Source organism: Aplysia californica, unplaced genomic scaffold, assembly GCF_000002075.1.
Source record: "Aplysia californica isolate F4 #8 unplaced genomic scaffold, AplCal3.0 scaffold00073, whole genome shotgun sequence".
Lineage (NCBI taxonomy): Eukaryota > Metazoa > Mollusca > Gastropoda > Aplysiida > Aplysiidae > Aplysia > Aplysia californica.
In genome coordinates, this window is record NW_004797343.1 from 868,723 (window position 1) to 887,501 (window position 18,779).

General features: G+C 41.3%; 1 protein-coding gene across 1 annotated transcript; it reads left to right on the forward strand.

Moving 5' to 3' along the window:
* Positions 1 to 186: 186 nt before the first annotated feature.
* LOC101858546 (V-type proton ATPase subunit F) lies at positions 187 to 18,578 on the forward strand. The gene is made up of 5 exons (XM_005093964.3): positions 187 to 348; positions 8,578 to 8,659; positions 10,406 to 10,488; positions 11,478 to 11,600; positions 16,903 to 18,578. Exons 1-5 carry the CDS (start codon positions 298 to 300, stop codon positions 16,930 to 16,932), a joined length of 369 nt encoding a protein of 122 aa, XP_005094021.1. The 5' UTR covers positions 187 to 297; the 3' UTR covers positions 16,933 to 18,578.
* Positions 18,579 to 18,779: the final 201 nt, after the last annotated feature.

Below are 18,779 nucleotides of genomic sequence, written 5' to 3' on the forward strand. Positions count from 1 at the left end.
ATTAGTAGATCTAGTAACAGTTACAACAATTTCTATATAAACTATAACAGTAAAAGTTTATTGCCTTATATCTTTTGATGATAAATTAAAAACCTTATGCACCTGAAAAGCTTACACTATGGAGCTCATCCATCATCATACCATTATTGACAAAATGACGTGCAAACGCGATAAGACCTGACACATGTTGTGATAAAATCATATGACTGAGTCTGAGACCTGAGTCCTGTGAGTGGGTCCTGAGAAGTAGTCACTTGTGTAGCCTACCTGAGCCTACAACAAATATATCAAGCAAAAATGGCTATATCGGCAGCAAGAGGAAAACTAATTGCCGTTATTGGCGACGAGGTATGATACAGAAATTTGTCTACTTGCTTTCAATATGAGAGAGAAACCCAGTTGAACTCTGCAATGCCCATGTTGACATTTGTCATTTGTTGAGTTCTGAGTTTCACTCCTCCGCCCTCTGCTCTGCAATGCCCATGTTGACATTTGTTGAGTTCTGAGTTTCACTCCGCCCTCTGCTGCGCTGCCAGATCTAGATCTAGATTCTATATCTAGACTATAGAGTCTGATCTAGATTCTAGATCTAGATTAGATATATACCCAATAATGATCGGAATAAGACAACGTCAATAAAAAAAGGAGTCAAATCCTAGAGCCTAGAGCCTAAGTAGCCTAGATCTATCGCAAATTTATATCAAGAAACTGAGAAAGCTTCCACAATTCAGGGAACGGAGTGTCTACGTACACGGTAACCGGGCACCTCCGCTGGCCTCAGTGTCTACGTACACGGTAGGCTAAATGGCAACCGGGCGGTAGCAGGAGGAGGAACACAAGAAGAAGAAGAAAAATCTAGTAGTAGATCTAGTATGGAAGTGGCTATTCTCACCCGGGGTGAGAATAAAAATACGATCTACATGTCACCCCGCGTGAGACTTGCCAGCGTAGGCTATTCTCACCCAAGACCTGTTTTTTCCTCATTTCGGAATACTTTCTATCGGTGTGGATGATCAAATTGATCAAAGCCAAGAAAAATTCCTTACGTTATAGACAAAAGTAAGCTAATTTGATCGTCTTCAAAGATGCTACATGGCTATTTCAGGGAGGACTTCCGTAACGAGCGACCACTATTTATTCAAGATTTAACTTGTTGAGCACCACAATACTTATGGGAGACCGAAAGCCACTGTTATACTAGATCTACCTGGACAGGAAAAAATTACGGTCGTTTGCGCAGTTTGAGTTTTAGGCCCTGTTCAACCATTTGAAGATGGCCGTCGTTATTCGGACCCGAGTCCGAATAACATTTTTTCATATTCGGACTCGAGTCCGAATAAAAAAAATTCTTATTCGGACTCGAGTTCGAATATGAAAAAATGTTATTCGGACTCGGGTCCGGAAAAAAGGAAGTGTCTTCGTTCTATAGATCTAACGTTCAGTGCTTCCAATTTTCCGCCTTTTTTAAGTTTTCCCCACACCTTATCTGCCGCTCCAATGCCCGCCGCCTCATTGATATGCCCCCCCACGTTTCCCACTTTCATTGTTGTAGAAAAAGGTAAAATTGAAGATTAGCAGACCACCTGGCATATTATGAGCTGTGTAAAAAAAAAGGCCGGCACTATTTCTCCGAACGTTCGGGAAAATAAAGCTGGGCACTATTTCTCCGAACGTTCGGGAAAATAAAGCTGGGCACTATTTCTCCGAACGTTCAGGAAAATAAAGCTGGGCACTATTTCTCCGAACACTCTGAAATATCATCCTTTCCCCCAAATTTCGGATATTATATAGATCTATAATTATAGTATGGGCCTACCAAAGATTGTTCGTATACAGTATGGTTCAATCGGTCCAAAAAATGTCCGCCGTAAATATTTATATAAAGAAATGCTACAATTCCAAACAGTTTTTCGCTATAGATATGACGTGTTGCCTATGAAAGGTGCTGCTTTTAAACGTAATGTGTTGTGTTCACTCGTGTGCTGTCTAGATCTAGATCTACGGAGGGTTATTGATAACGACACATAGAACTGGCATCTGCGTTTGTCACTGCTGCGACCAATGTACTGACACTGGCAAGCCCCTTAATGTGTGTGATTCCATAATTTACATGTAATATCCTGTACTTTTTTTTAAATTACGCACATTTAGGGTTAAAACTGCCAATCTTCTTCGGACAGGTGGACACACGCCCTTATTTGTTATTGTTTGTTGTTGTTTATGGGCTGTTCTAATTTTGATTTCTTTCTGTTATGAAACCTTTCTTTTTCACGTTTTTACACTCATCTAAAAATCTCATCTAGACTAGCTGTTGAAAATTTAAATAGATATAGACCCAAAAATTTGCTCCTGTGTGTGTGTGTGTGTGTGTGTGTGTGTGTGTGTATGTATGTGTGAGTGTTTGAGTGTGTCTGTGTGTGGTAGTAAGTGGAGAGTGAGGAGTGTGTGTGTGTGTTTGTTTGTTTTTCGGGCTTTATTTCAGCCTTTATTCAGTAACAGTTCAAAGTATACAAAAATAGAAACACAGGATCCATTCACTCCAGGACTCATGAGTCATTCGTCTCTTTCAGTTTCACTCTTTCATTCAATTCCCGTGTTCTCTCCCGCGGCTCATCCCCGTCCGCATGACTTTCATACCCCACCCCATCCCTCCAGGCACACACAAAGAAAATCTCACTTGTTCCCTGCGAACCATGGACAATAATATAGGCAAAACACCGCCTGAGCTGCATTCCTTTTGTTCGTGAGCTGTGGACCAGGCCAGGGGTGGTCAGTGTCGTCGTCTTTTAGTTGCTGTCGTCTGTGGATACACTCGCACATTCTTCCTTTCACCCGCTCTTTCACTCACACTGTCTCTCCATCCACAGTTCAGCTCGTCATACGTTCAAAAGTTGCCCACTAGTTATGTTTAGTTAGTGTGTGTACATGTGCATGATGGTGGTGGGTGTGTGGTGGGTGTTACTGAAGGTTGTCTGTAGGCGGGCTTGCCATGCGGTACGTGTTCCTTCCCAGACCAGAGGCAGAATGAAAGTTGGCGCCGAACTCTCGCAATAAATAGGCAAAAAATCACGAGACCGGAAGCCGAAAACCGTTCGGAGAAATAAAGATCGGCACTATTTCTCCGAACGTTCGGAGAAATAGTCACTTCGAAAAAAAAAAAGACCGATTCGTTCAAATACACAAGCCTGTGTCATATCGATTGTTTACCAAGAAAAAGTTGTGTTGCTGTGTAGAGCCGAGCATACGGCAACTTTTGATTCCATAGACCAGCGCACAATTCATTACGTATTCATTACGTAGATCTACGTCAAAACTAGCTTATTATTGTAATAATGATAAGTTGCCAGGGGGGAAAAGACCGACGCTTATGCGACGTTCAAAGCCCGGACCAATAGTGCCCCCCACCACCCTCCCTGACACGCACACAGCCACACGTGTGCAGGCCGCCCATCCGACCCCGACACATGCTAACGAGCCATCTTTAATTAATTGTTTCTGATGACCTCTTGATAAATAAACATTTATTAGAAGCGCTATTACTTTTCAGGCCGGCCTCAAATTCATCATAAGATTAAAACTCGGCTCCTGCACAAAACGCCTTTTTGCCCGAAGTGATCCCGGTCTCTACCCAGCCTGAGGCGAGTCACGAGTGAGGCAGGACAGGAAGCCGGATTCACGAGTCACAGGAAGTCGGAAGTGATGTCATGCTGGACAAGAATCAGAGTCCGAATAACATTTTTTCATATTCGGACTCGAGTCCGAATAATCACTTCGTTTGAAGATCTGAGTCGGGAATTAGTAGAATTTACTCAGGGCGCAGCCATTGTTGACCCCGCATACTTTATCAACTTCCGCTCTTCGGGAGCGCTGGTTTGCCAGGTTTTCGTCGGTTTCCAGCCAAATTTTCACTTTGATTAATCCTCCAATAAATAACGAGCGACCACTATGAAACAGGTAGAATAGAGAATTCTGAGTTAAGGGTAGGGGTAGGATTAAGGTTAGTTAGTGTTAGTGTTAGGGCAAGGGCTAGGGATATGGCTAAGGTTAGAATTAGGGTTAGGGGTAATACGAAACCATTCACAATATAAAATCCCATGGGGGGGGGGGTTATAGGGGGGGCTTGCCCCCCTATTTACATTATAACAGAATCCCATGGGGAAGGGGGGGATGTAGGGGGGCTTGCCCCCCTATTTTCTCCCCTATTTCTAATACAGAATCCCATGGGGAGGGGGGGGTTATAGGGGACTTGCCCCCCTATTTACATAACAGAATCCCATGGGGAAGGGGGGGGGGTTATAGGGGGGCTTTCTTTTCTCAAAACTAGGTTGATTTGGAATCCCATGGGGGGGGGGGGGCAATAAGGCCCCTATTTTCTCACATTTAGGTAGGGGTAGGGTAGCGATAGCATTAGAATTAGATATAAATCACCTACCTTTTCATGCATCCAGTCCTGGGTAAACCTTGGTGATCTCCTTCAGGAATCGTACAAACTTGCATTTGGCGTCTGCGTTCTGCCGGTGCCAAATATATTCCGCCAGGTGGGCAGCGAAGTGCTGCTTCTGGGTGTGAGATGACCGCAAACTCCTCTTCACTGCCCACCAGGTAGATTCGATGGTGTTGGTGTGGGCGCCGGTGTGCGGGTCAACAAAATTCTCCGTGTGGTTGGCGGTCAGGTGTCGGAAACCCTCTCGCTCCAGGCACTCGTAGCTCTTGAAACAATCGCTGTAGATTATGGTACCTGGAGCGACGTGCTTCTTGATCAGACTGATGAGGGTATCCTGGGTGCGGTCTTGTACAGGGACAAGGAAGCACTCCTTGGTCTCTCGACAAATGCCGCCGAACACCCACTGGCCGTCGACCACCCTCCCACGATTATATTTTCGCTTTCCAAATTTGGCTTCGTCGACCTCGACGCTGTAGTTGGCCCCACCAATCTGCCGCACTTCCTCACCGCAGTAGAGACTTTCAATGATGACCTCTCTGCAATAATTATACAGATCGGCCATCGTTTCCGTACTGGTCTCGCAGTGGTCAAAGTCTGGTCCTGACGTTTCGCGGATGGCAGTGTCGTAACTACTGCGGTTGACGGGGGATTATTGATTTTTTTTTAAAGACGCACGGGGGGGAAGGGGGGGGGGGTGAAGGCAACACCGGATGACAAAAACTAAACTTGGAAGCAGATTTTACTTTTCAGAATTTTGATTACTACTATCTAGATCTCAAGCTCTCTGCAATGCGCGCGTTGGTGCAGGCCTTGTATGGAATCGGGATCTGTCATACTCAAACCTTGTGAGCCGTGTGTTTGTAACTAAAGGGTTCCCGTTTCATTGGGTAGGTGATAGTAAATTATATGTACAGTAGTCTCCGCCTAAGATCCCACCGCTTACGATCCCGGTTCGCTTAAGATCCCGCTGTTTTAAGAAAACAAAATTTTTACTATATAAAAGTCACCCTAAGATCCCGCTCTGATTCACTCTTAAAAAGGTCTACATTCAGCTAAGATCCTGCATTTCAGATTATAATTTGCTGAACAAAAACTCGGGCGGGCACAGCCGATCAACCAAGGGGGAAAAGTTGAGATCAATAAACTGTCCGTCGCGTCAAAGATCAGCCACTATCGTGAATGTGATCACATACACGTTGTAAAACTTGATGAAGCGATGCAATGTTTGCCCCAGACGGGATCACACCGAGGTGTGAACTGACCGACACGTTTGTTTTCCCCACGTATCGCACTCACACCTGAGCTCTCACCCTAAACTTACATCACTCGCTGGGTAGGTAGGGCCTATACGTTCGCTCCAGGCGGGATCACATCGAATCGTGAACTCTTCCCCGACCATTGCAGCAGTTGTCTCTACTCCAGAATTTGCGAGACAGACTGAATTTTAATTGGTGTGGTTGGGGGGGGGGGGACTCGGTCAGAGATGGCAAGCTATAAATTTTCGACAGGTGAAGGGGAGGGGCAGCTGGATAAGCGTAGATCTTGAGACTCATGATAGGATAATTCGTGAAAATGGCACGCCTCATGCCACTATGCACTGTGATAGGTCTTCAAGGTTAACAACTCTTTGCTCGCCATACGTCATAAACCCACCAAGGGGTCACGTCAGTTCATTTTAGAGTAAATATTAAGTAAATATCAATTCTAATTCCAAAACATTATGTTGTGAAATGCTGGAGGGCAAGCCCCCTCCCACAAAAAAAACCCAGATTCTTTTTAGGTCAGGGGGGGCATGCCCTATAAATCCCCACATGACTATTACGAGCCCGTTCATTGGTCACTTGAAATATGGCAGTGGCAGGCGCGCGCCTCCGGTTGTTTTTCTCTCCGTTCCCCTGTAACATCGCAATGGGGATATTCCAAGGCGAGCTTGTCTAGCCTCGGAGTGTTCGCGTCTCAACGGGGAAAAGGGTTTTTTATTGAACGGCATGCTAGATTGAATTAAATTAAATTTTATGGTTGGCATGGTCTAAAGTCATCAAAGAAAGCTTTGCCATTTATTTAGTCACGATGCCAACATATATTCTTAAAGGTCTCATGTTGTGATAAGATGCAAAAATAGAATGGACTCATCCCGACACCCCTTTATCGCAATATCGTAATATTTACACCAAAATTTTGAATTATAACATTCTACGACATGGTTAATAAATCTGACGGCAGAAATGATTTCTCCACCCAAAAACACATCGGGTAGCCAAGTTTCTTTCTAACACTACGATAAATTACTGAGATATCGTCGATTGTCTGAAAGAATCTGCTACAGCGTGGTCCACTGTTTATAGGTACCACAAGCGAAATTTTTTTTGAACAATATTGATGTTTAAACCTTAGGGGTTCAAATCTACTCTATAAAACAAGAACATTAAAAAAAGAATTATAAAAATCCATCAATAAACAATCGAGATATGGTATTTCAAAGTTTTCTTTTTGAACGATACCTTTTCAACTGCGACGTTCACCCATGTTTGAGGTGTTCTAAAATACAAAGTACATGATCAAATCAATGAAAACTTTGTTTTTCCCAGAGCTGTCAACACAAATATTGGTATCTCCAAATCAAAGTATGTTAGAATGACTGGTTTCCAAGATGTAGGCCTTCAAAATTTGAAGGGAAAAAAGCCAAATTTTGTCATTAAGAGCTCAGAACCCTATTTCAACCTCTTCCTGCCTCCTCATTAGTGAAAAGCACAATCATTACTGAAAAGCACACAATCATTACAAATGCATGCAGGGACTTAGCTGATTTTTTTGTGACCTCTCAGACCACAAGTAACTTTTCTGGAGTCCTCTGAAGTGGGCTTCGGTGCAAAAAACGCCTCTTGGAAGAAAATTAGGGGAATTCTGGTACATCCTCGGGCAAAAAGCATCATAACAAGTGAAAATTAAGATTTCTGCTCACGGGGTTTAAAAATTGGAATTAAATCAAATACTGTTCTACCGTGGTTCATCTTGTATAATACAGGTCTAGTTCTAGATTTAATTATCATTTTTGCTGAGAAAGAAACCAGTGGCAGGGGAAAAATACAATGTACCATCGTGTGTCCAGTTAGTGGATTGAAGAAAGAGTGGGGGGGGAGGGGGGTTCTCCAATTATCAGGTGACATCTAAGTCTAACCAAGTCTAATACGTAAAAAGGCTGGTTGATTCAATAATTGAATATTCACCAATCAAGAAGGTAGATCTAGCCTTTTTTGTTACCAAATTAAATGCCAAACAATAGATCTACGAACATTTCCATCGGTAACACTAACACCCGGTAACCCCCTTCCGAGTGTTTAGTAGTGTGTGATGACATGTTACTATAAATAGAACTCCCAGTTCAACTCTTCACGGCTTTATTCTTTCACTTTGTCTACCAGAGATGCTAAGATTTCGATGCGTTTAGAATAAATAAGGTGTTCTTAGTTGAAAAGACAGCAAAAATACCACCACGAAGCGATACATTTGTATAGATCGCAATTAATTCACTATGAGGTGGTGGAAATGTAGGTCGCGTGATTCCCACCAAACAATAACAATCTATTCACACGGCAAGTGGTGGCCGATTAGTCTTATTTTTCAAAACACGATATTCATAAGTATCATAAAAGAAAATTATGATAACACTTAAATAAATTGACGCCATAAATGTCCTGATCTATCGAATGTTTCTTTTGCTGAACCATCATATAATCGTCTGCTGGTTGGGTCAAGTCAGAGGGGGTGGCAATGGGCGATGGAACAGCCGCAATGGCAGAATGACGATCTCCCGAAAGTGGTTGTTACCCTACTTCAGAAAAAGTAATATTTCTACTTCGTGGAACATAGTTGGCTTTTCTAAACACATAAACTAGATGGTAGAGATGTCTAGGAATATGATCCTGGCACGGATAGCCCGATTTGTGTTGAATTTCATATTTTAAAATGCTTTTTCCGTCTTAACATCGTACCACTCATGCTTTCCGCTCGGAATAAAAACATAAACATGATAGACTGATTTCAACTGTGTCAACGAAACCCAAAAATAACATACAAACTGAAAACGACGGTCGATTCTGCATTTGATCAGAACTCTCTTTCTTTCCCCTCAGGACACGTGTGTTGGCTTCGTTCTTGGTGGCGTTGGGGAGCTGAACAAAACCAAACAGTCAAACTACATGGTTGTGGATAAAAGTGAGTTCCTGTAGTCAAAATTCTGTTTTTATTTTATGGGCCTTGTAGCCATTGAGGTAAGTTGATTGGACTCATCCACGCAAACATTTCACCTTAGTTATATTACAGTACAGTGGAGTCTGTTTTACCATTTAGAACCTAGAGCAGCGTTGGGCGGAGTTGATTTGCACCTAGACCGGCGTTGCACAGCGTATCAGTTGCCAAACATGCGAGACTGCCTTTGTATGCACATATTTCTGAGGTCGAGGAAGAATGTTGACGGAAAACGAGACCGTAAAGTGAAATTAAAGTTGATTTTCTTTCTTTGAGTGTTTGAATGGTCGAAGTTAACCCAAAAATAATATGTGTGTGTGTGAATGAGGGTGGGATGGAGTTGAAACTTGGACAATTGGAAGGAAACTTTGAAAATACTTTAAAATTCGTCCCGTGAAGTGATCTCAACCTTATGTACTAGTGGAGCTGGGTTGTTTTTTTTATTTGACGAAATAGATGGGTATCGAATGAAAACCCGATAGTCAACTGTAAAGGGCCCTTTGGAAGCAATATTCTTTTCCAAAAACAGTTGCCTTTTTCCCCCATTTGTTTTGTCAAAACATTTTTTTAACATAGTATTTCGGGACATACTGTTGGACTATTGCCTCAGAGCAAAATGGTTAAACTGAAATGTGCCTGCTGGACCGTCAGATTTGCAGAGAGGTTGCTCCAATAAATTTTTAAAAGCTGGAGCTGTACATGGTAGGCCTAGGGGGCCTACGTGGTAATTGGTTGTTTCAGGTTTTTCACGTGCCCATGGCAAACGCCCAAGGCAAATCTAGATGAGTCAAGACTGGCCACAACTTGTGCAGACTCTGGTCTCCCCCAGTCTACGACTTTTCAAGATGGCAATCGGTGCTATTCTATTGTACTGCCAGCCCCGTTGTACCGCCAACTTCATGCCCGTCCCAAAGTGGGTGGCGTAACAGGGTTTCCCTGTACAGTGGAGTCCACTCATAACGAGTCCGGAAAAAACGAGAAGTCTGTTATAAAGGCACTATTCTAAAACCGCAGGTTTTTTCCTCTTTACCAGGTGTAAATAAAATACTGCTTTCACGCTATCAGACAAACATGCGAGTCAATTATAGCGGGATATTGCAGCTGCTGTGCACAGCGCACAGGCCAATTATACATAATGCAAAACCTCTCCAGTTGAGAAACTTGTTTCTGATCTTGCAAAACAAAGAATAGGAGAGCCCATGTGCGTCAACAATGAAGGCCGGAGTAACTGAGTAGGGAGGGTGTGGTGGGGTGGGGGAAAACACAGCGGGCGAGTTAGCCTAGAGCCCTTTCTTTCTGATCGCCAACGCCGAGCTGTCAGTCAACATAGCTAGATCTAGCGTTGGAGAAAGAAACCTGATTTGATTTTTTATCAAGTAAGACCTAGGGGTCATGTTGGAACAAAATCATCATCAGGGCAGATAGCAAAGGGAAATAAACAGAACATCAAACTCATAGATAGGCATACTTTACAGTTTCCCTTGAATCCTGCTATAACAGACATTTTGCTTTGGTCCCCTTCCTTTCGTTATAACAGGATTCCGCTGTACTAATGTAATGGTGGTGTAACAGAAACTGCTTGTACATCACTTTACGGACAGCTGATGAAATAATTATCTTTTGAATTAAAATGCTGTGTTGCCCAGTTTTTCATATTACTTTGCTTTTAGCTTTATTAATGCATTGTTATTTTTTTTTCCATTGATTCCTCAGACTCCAGCATTGGAGAGATTGAAGAAACATTCAGGAGTTTTCTCAGACGTGAAGACATCGGAATCGTTCTCATCAATCAAAATGTGAGGGTTTTTTTTACTTTTTGTACTGCAGCAACGGGTCCAGTTTTTGTTTTTAAGCAGAATAATACAATATGTTTTCTTTTTTCTAATGTTCTTCCTCTAATACTTTGCCATCACATGGCTCATATATAGTTAAACACCCTTGCCCATCACAAGCATTTTGGGTGGAATCCAAGAAAACTGGGTGGTATACATCACCAATCGGTGTTTTGTTACAGGGGTGGAGGTTTGGCATTCTGGCCAATCGACGAGATGTGACAGCAAAGTGTTAATCTCAGCTTAGTGCTTTGGCTTATTGGCTATTGATGAAGTGGACATGCTGATTTTCATGGGGGGAACCCATATTAAGTCAGTTTCTTTTCCTCCTAGAAAAGTTTTTTTTACTGCCTGTCTCTAATCAATGATCAAGACATTAAATTCTCCCTGTGGGTGGCTGGTAGGTGTGTTATTCTTCTTCTTCTCTGCATATATCTATCCCCCATGTCATATCTTTCCTTCTCCTTTTCTTTTTACGTTACTCTCCAGTAACACCTCTAATCTTGGTCACTTATGACCTCTGTTTGTGTTGCAAACGCCATTAAACTTGTATTAGAATAAGCTACATTATGTTTTCCTAAGCTACCTAACCTGTTCTGTTTCTTGAGGAGCTTTACACACTTGCAAAAACAAAACCGTCTGTAGTGTAATTATGGGTGATTAGCAGGTGCTCTAGTGTGGTTTTTTCTCCTGCTTCCCTATCAAACATCTATCTTGCTTGTCTCTCCACCTTTTTTTGTGTACGTTACTCTCTTGTAACATCTCTAATCTTTGGCACTTATATGACCTTTATTTGTGTTGCAAGCGCCATAAAACTAAAACTAAACTAAATTATGCTTTACTTTCTAAATGACCTGTTGTGTCTCGCAGGGCACTACACGCTTGCCAAAATAAACCCTTCTCTTACTCAAACTTAAATAAATGAATCAACAAGGCTTGATTTTCTACTTCAGGTAGCTGAGATGATCCGCCACGTCATCGACGCCCATGACCTTCCTATTCCCGCGGTGCTGGAGATTCCGAGCAAAGATGCACCCTATGACCCTTCCAAGGACTCCATTCTGAGGAGAGCAAAGGTATGCTTAAGGCCACACACAGGTTTTTGGCGTCCAGTTAGGGTCCAAACATTGTTTTTTTGGGTTTTAAGAAACTTCACTTGAAAATTATGTGCAACATCAGATGGAAGTACTCCCAAAGTTTGAAACATTGTGAGCCAATACAGTGCTTCAGAGAAATTTTGATGTTTTTGCTCCTTTCCTCTACATGTTCGTTTCTAGGCTTTAAAGGTTTACTTTTACTTTTGTCCGCCGCTCATAATACCCTTTTTTTGGTGTCGCGAGAAGAAAGGGACATCTCTCTGCCACCAGCCGGAGAGCTTGAGTCAGGGGCAGAGTGTCCAGCAAGGTCGTAAAGTCGTATATTTGGCTCACTGGTGGTAAATGATAGTAAATGTGCTGTGAAGATAGTAAACATTTATTGGTGAACAGTCGTAAATTAACCTGTGTACAGAGTGATGAAGCCAGCAAGACTTCAGCGAATAGAGTCGTAGCCATGGTACTCAGCGATTACCAAGTCCCATCTTTTGTCAAAGTAGTACAACGATCTTTGAGTAGTAGGTCTATCAGTATCGTGGAACTACCTATCAAAACTAACAAAAGGACAATGATGCCTAAACTTCCACTCAAACAACACAGGAACTGACAACGCAGATTTCACTTACGACGAACTAATCTCATGCATCTCAGACCTGGGCAATACAGCCTCAGGTCTGGATGACATCCACAGCAAGATCATTAGACACTTACCCACAGAAACACTTACACTCCTACTAGACATACAACGTCATGTGGTGGTCGCACTTCTTTCCGGGGTCTTGGCGTCTCGCCACTGTCATTCCAATACCCTAACTTAACAAAGACCACACACACACATCCAATTACAGACCAATAACACGAACGAGCTGTCTATACGAACTTATAGAGAAAATAATTCACTGGTGACTCATGTGGTTTCTGGAGATGACAGGCTCGCTGACCAGTCTCCAGTGCGGATTCAGGAAAACCCGATCCACTCTGGATCAACTGGTCCACCTGGAGACCTTTCATGGGTCTCAATATTCCGCGGATTTCCGCTACCGCCATTTCCTCCGCTAAACTCCTCTACCGCGATAGCTGGCCAATCAGAAAGAGTTGCTGGGAGCAAGGTGACTGCCAGGCCCCGGGAATTTGAAAAAAATAGCTGAGACCCAAGAAAATACATAGAAGATCTCGAATATTTGGAAACCAATTCCGATATAGTCTTTAAGCTCATTTTTGCTGGTCGCGATTTTGATATTCATTCGGCTTTTCCCGGTCTTAAAGTAAGTTTCACGCGGAAAGGCGGCTAGCGGAATTGTTTGTGACACCGAGGCTCCACCAGAAAATCAAGATCTACTTTCGTTTTCGTTACCACACAGAAATTTGTCAGTGCTTTTACTTTACCTTTACTTTTTCATCCTCTGTTGCTGTTAAGCGTCAAGGGGAGATGCAGTTTTCTATAGTAGGCCAGCTCCGCAGCTCTTTCAGTTATGTTATATTTTCTTAGGGTTTCCTTGACATCCTCGATCCACCTTTTGCGTGGCCTTCCTCTTCCTTTATAGCCTGAGTGCTTGGTGTTGTAGGCTCTCAAGGCTGGCTGGTCAGGTGACATGCGTAACAGGTGGCCAAACCATTTTATCCTCTGTCTTTCTATGTAACTCAGGCAGGACTCGGTGCCGATAGCTGCTATTACTTCTTCATTTCTCTGCCTGTCTCGTCTTGTGATGTTACGGGTTTAGCGGAGACGTTTCATTTCACATGCGGTGATTTTGCTTTCATGGGTTTTACTTAACCTTCAAAGAATCGCGAGTACGCGAGCGCTCGTGGAAATGTGGTGGAACACTGACTGAAACGGTACAGTGTCATGTCAACGGAACAGTATCATAACTACGCCACTAGGCGAGCGCGAGTCCCACTCTTGTTCCACCATCCTCTCCGCCCCACACCCTTTGTTGCGCTGCTCTATCAACTGACCTCAATCAGTGACCCCCATAAATTCACACACCCCCCCCCCCCGGTTTCAACCCCATGATTTGCTAAAACAATGGCTCCATAAAATTACTTCTGCCTATTGGTCGTTCATTTTGTTTTAATAGGGGGGTTGGACTATACCATCTTTTGTCAAATAAGGGGAGCCGTACTAAGTGTTCCGTTCCGTTCTTGCGCTCATGACTCGACTCAGCAGTTGGTTAAACAAGCCAAAAGGTGGTGACAGCGACAGGAGAGTGAATCGGGAATCGTTTGGCTATACTGTTCCGCGTTCCGCTGAGGTGAATTGTGAATTGCATTCCGCAGCCAAGAGTGGCGATTCAGTTCCGTTCTCGCGCTCGCGACCCAGGTCTACTCCCTAGAATCCTGAATTAAAAGTGAGATACTAGAAAAAACTAGGTTGGTTCATTGTTTTGTTTACTGTGTCTTTAATTGTTGTTAGATTTTACTGAAGTTTGAAAATGTTATTTATATATGAATGCACAGTCTGAACAAAAGGGGAAAAGGTTAAAACACTGGTTTGTAGGGCCAACTCAATGAGTTAAGTCATGTGTGTGATCCCCGACTTCACTTCAGTCAAAGTATCTTTGGACCCAGCCGTAGATCTAGCCTCAGGCAGCTTTAGTGGTGATCCCCTGCCAATTCCACTGTCGTCAAAATCAACAGCAATGTTATGCGGAACATTGCAATCGTCTTCAACGGTCATATTTATCTATATATCCGACTTGGGGAGGTCATTATTGGGGTCTTGTTCAGGAGCAAAAATGTCAAAAATTTTGCAGCCCTGCGAAAAGATACTGATTTTTCTTCAAAACTCGCCAAATTTTTTAACTTTCGGTGTAGAAATGCTCTCATGGCATTATCGGTACTTTCTGCTCGCGACAGAGTCATCAGGAGTTATTGACAGAATAAAGTGTTTGCGTTTCATTGGATGGGTGATAGTAAATTATAATTATATTTTTTTTAGCTTTCTGTTCAAGATTGGCAGATTTTCAGTGTCACTGCACCTTGACCTCTCTCAGTTCTTACACCTCTCACACTGATTAGCCATTCAAGTTATCGCTCTACTTTGAGTTTGAGCAATAATTTTTGTCTTTCACGTTTATAATATATGAATCATGACAACAAGATTGGTTCTTGGCAGTCGATTTTCTGGTTCTAGGCCCTTTCACAGGCTCAAAGCAGGATTCATTTGTATTATACAGTTCATATATTTTTTATTAAATGATGAGGGGAAAATATAAATAAGAAAATATATAACAATTAACAAGTAAGAACAGACTGAAATACGTAAGTCACACAAGACTCCAGTTCCACACTGAAATTTTGTTTACTTGATACATGTATAAATATTGGCTACACACTTGTTCATGTGTGTGTCTGTGTGTATTACATATATTTAAATAGAGCATGTGCTGTCATTGTTATGGCGAGGAAATGAGCCTGGTACTAGAAGGGAATCCTGTCCCCGTATAGTGTCAAATCCGGTTGCAGTACACGTCTGCCCGATCGGCAGAAGTGCACTGAAGGCACTGCAACCGTTTTGACGAGGAAAACTTGAAGCCGTTATTATTTGCCCACTTTTCAAATTTGTGCAGCTGCTTTTCCATAGACCTTAGTTGAGGATTTTTCAAGCAGCAGCATATGTATCAGGAAGTTGTCAACGTTATAACGAGCTGTCTATGCTATTTTGGAGGGTCTTAACAATGGAATCTATTTTAATTTCGAATAGGAGAGGAGACAGGATGCTTCCCTACGTAACACCTTCCTTCTGTTGGTGGACCCAGTATGGTATTGACATGGCACCGGAGTCCGTAGAAAATTCTCCTAACAAATCTTTCATCTTATCTGACTCTCTGTCTTGCATCACCTCACTTACAAACTACACACTCTTGGTCCCAAAAATAGTTAGGTTACAAAAATGTAATACACGCTTTGGCTGAAACCGGGAAAAATATCGTGTTCACGTGGCTACCTGGCCATGTAGGCATCCGAGGAAAGTGGACCTGCTGGCGAAAGAATCCTTGTCCCTTCTATTGGGATCAACGACAAACACTCTCCCATAGACTGACTTTAAAAATAAAGTCAAAAACTACACCTCCAGTCTGTGGGAGACTCATTGGAAAAAACAAGAAAACAACAAACTACAAAACATTAAGCCCAAACTGGGTCCACGAAAACCTTCGGGCCTCCCCAGATGAGTCGACGAAGTCATTTTTACTCGATTACGCATCGGACACACGTCCCTCACACATAAAATGCAGTTGTGAGCGCCGTAAAAATTCTTACTAAAACAATAAATACCTCCTTCCGGGAGATGAGAAGCCGTTCTGTATCGGATGCGCCACTGATTTTACCTTTAGACATATTTTAACAGAATGTCTAGACTTCGGAGAGACCCGAAGGAAATATTTTAGATTTAAAAATTGCAAGATCTGTTTTCTGTCGTTGATCCCGACAGAATGCTGGATTTTATGAAGGCCATTGACACTGTAATTAGTATTACAATTTTTATGTTATTTAAAAAAGTTATTTTAAATAAAAAATTTATTTACACCAAATTTTATTATTTTAGCAGTTTAGTGGAGGTGTTGACCAGAACTGGGCTGTGCAATGTGCTGTTGCGAGAGAGCCAACTTTTTTTCGCGCGCTCATTTGACTTTATGCCGTTGCGAGCGCCGTAAGACTCTTACTAAAACACACAGGCTTCGGAGATACCCGAATAAAGTATTTTAAATACAACAAATTGCAAAATCTGTTTTCTGTCATTAATCCCAACAGAGTATTTGATTTTATAAAGGCCATTGGCCTTAACGGAAAGTTGTGTAAAACGTTAAAAAATTTTAATGTTATTTAAAAAGTTATTTTAAATTAAGAATTTATTTACATCAAATTTTTAGCATTTTAACCTTTTAATTAGAAATACTGACCAAAATCAGGCCATGCGGTGATCTATTGCGAATAAATTTTTTAAATTGTTTCTCGCGCTCATATGACCTTATGCAGTTGCAAGTGCCGCAAAACCCTTACTAATCAAACAAAGAGAGCAGCTCCAGTTGTGCTTTGTAGAACGAGTTGTACTAGTATGTGCAGGTGGTTGGTGGGGTGCTCTGGTGTGGTTTGCTCCTTCTGTCCCATCAAACATGTATCACTCATATCTTTCTTCCTTTTTTATGTTAGTTACTCTCTTGTAACACCTCTAATCTTCCACAAGATTTATATTACCTTTTTGTGTTGCAAGTGCCGTAAAACTCTTATTGAAGCTTAAAGTACTTGTATAATCTCATTGTCATGTTTTTGTTTTTCTCTTCAGGGCATGTTCTCAAGTGAAGACTTCCGGTGAGGCAGACGATGCGGTTAGGATCTACTTCAAAATTCCCTATGTTTTACTTCATCTTACAGTGACCCTGTATTGTAACATATGTAAGCAGTACCATGATGAACACACTGTAGGTGTCATTCATTCATTCCTTCCCTCATTGGTTTCTCTTTTGTATATGAGGTAATGCTTGGTTTATAAACAACATTTAGCCAGTGTGTATAGAAAATTTAAAAAAACAGAATTTTAGTGTTACGTGTCTAGTCATGTAGAATGTAAATGTCAGTCGTACTCTTGTTTTGAGTGACTATCAGAGAGAGAGAGAAAGAGAGAGAGATGGTTTATTATGTGATATGTACAGGTTTAGTTGATTTTTTGTTGCATGAACAGCTGTCCTCGGAAGAGTTAACTATTGTACTCCTTTGTTTATGTCATGGATAGTTTTGTCTGTCCAGAGTATTTGTACTAAATGTTTTCTTAGGTGATACTTCTGATACTTTACAAATGAACGTTTAACAGAAATTCTAAGCATAGGTGTGTGAAAGAGATTTGAAACTGTATTAAGTTTCGACTGGTCAGCGTAAGACTCCGTCATACGTCACTTTTCAAAATGGGGTATAATATTATTTGTTTGTTTATAAGCATTTATTTGTATTTTGATGAATGAAAAAGTTGGTTCTCTTTTATTTCTACTGCATTCATTGTATTGTTTTGAACAAAATAGATTTCCAGCCCTCACTTGTCTATCTGTCAATTTGAAAAAAAGTTTGGTGACCCCTGTTGTAGAATTCATTGATCAGAATATGATACCTAGATGTCTAGTCTGATATATTTGTGTGTTCACATCACATTTACAGATAACAGAGTTCACTACTGCAAGTGACAGAATGTGTGAGTGGGACAGTTTTTGTGTTTGGTAAAAAATGATGGATAAAAAAAAAATGTTCCAGTTGTGAGTTGTGATTGATGGTAACGTAAAGGTTATAATCCACTTTGTTTTTTTAAGAATACAATTGCATTCTTTACTAATTTACTGTTGAAAAGAATGTTGTTTGCACAATTAACCACAATGTTTTCAGTTTGTGTATCCTGATAGACATTGTTTAGTAAGTTGCTGCATGATCACATCTCATTCTCGATTTTGGTTTTAATTAGTAATAGCAACTAAATTTGGTTCATCATTAATTATTGCCGTTAAGTCGTATTTGTTGTAAGTCAAAGGATTAGCTGAATAAAAGCATGTGGCACAAAAGAATATTCATAATGTGAATTCTATGCATTGATGAACCTTACCTGAACTATTTATAATTCATTGGAGGCTTTTGTTATAAAGTATAGTGTAAACTGACATAGAATTACTTGTTATCATTCTTCAAATTTGATTAACAGAGAAAAAGTCCAGTCTAAAGTCTGTATTATTTTTTTTTAATCTTTTGAAGTGAATTTACTTTGATCAGATCTCTCTTAACTGATTGTCTGCTCACTGCATAATGATTTATTTCATAGACAGGGCTAATGTTTTGTGCTGGTAGTTCATCTGGAATTTTTGCGTTTCACTGTCTCTGGCATTTGATAATGATCTGGCAATGTCTGTGTTTAAATGTAGAGAGGGATGCTTTTTTTAGTGGTGACTGAATGGTATAATTTCCAATAAAATTTTTGTCTCTGTAGTAATGTTGTTTACTTTTTCTGTTGCTTTATACTTTTTAATTGGTCAGGGTCGGTCAGATTTTCTTTCATTGGGCTAGCGTCTGCGTTTGTTGTCATATTTTTGTCCAAAAGTTGCCCAAAAAGTTGCCATTAGTTTTCAAGCTTTCTACTCTCTGTGGCGACGTATATATATTGCATTATGTTGACATAGGTAACTTCAT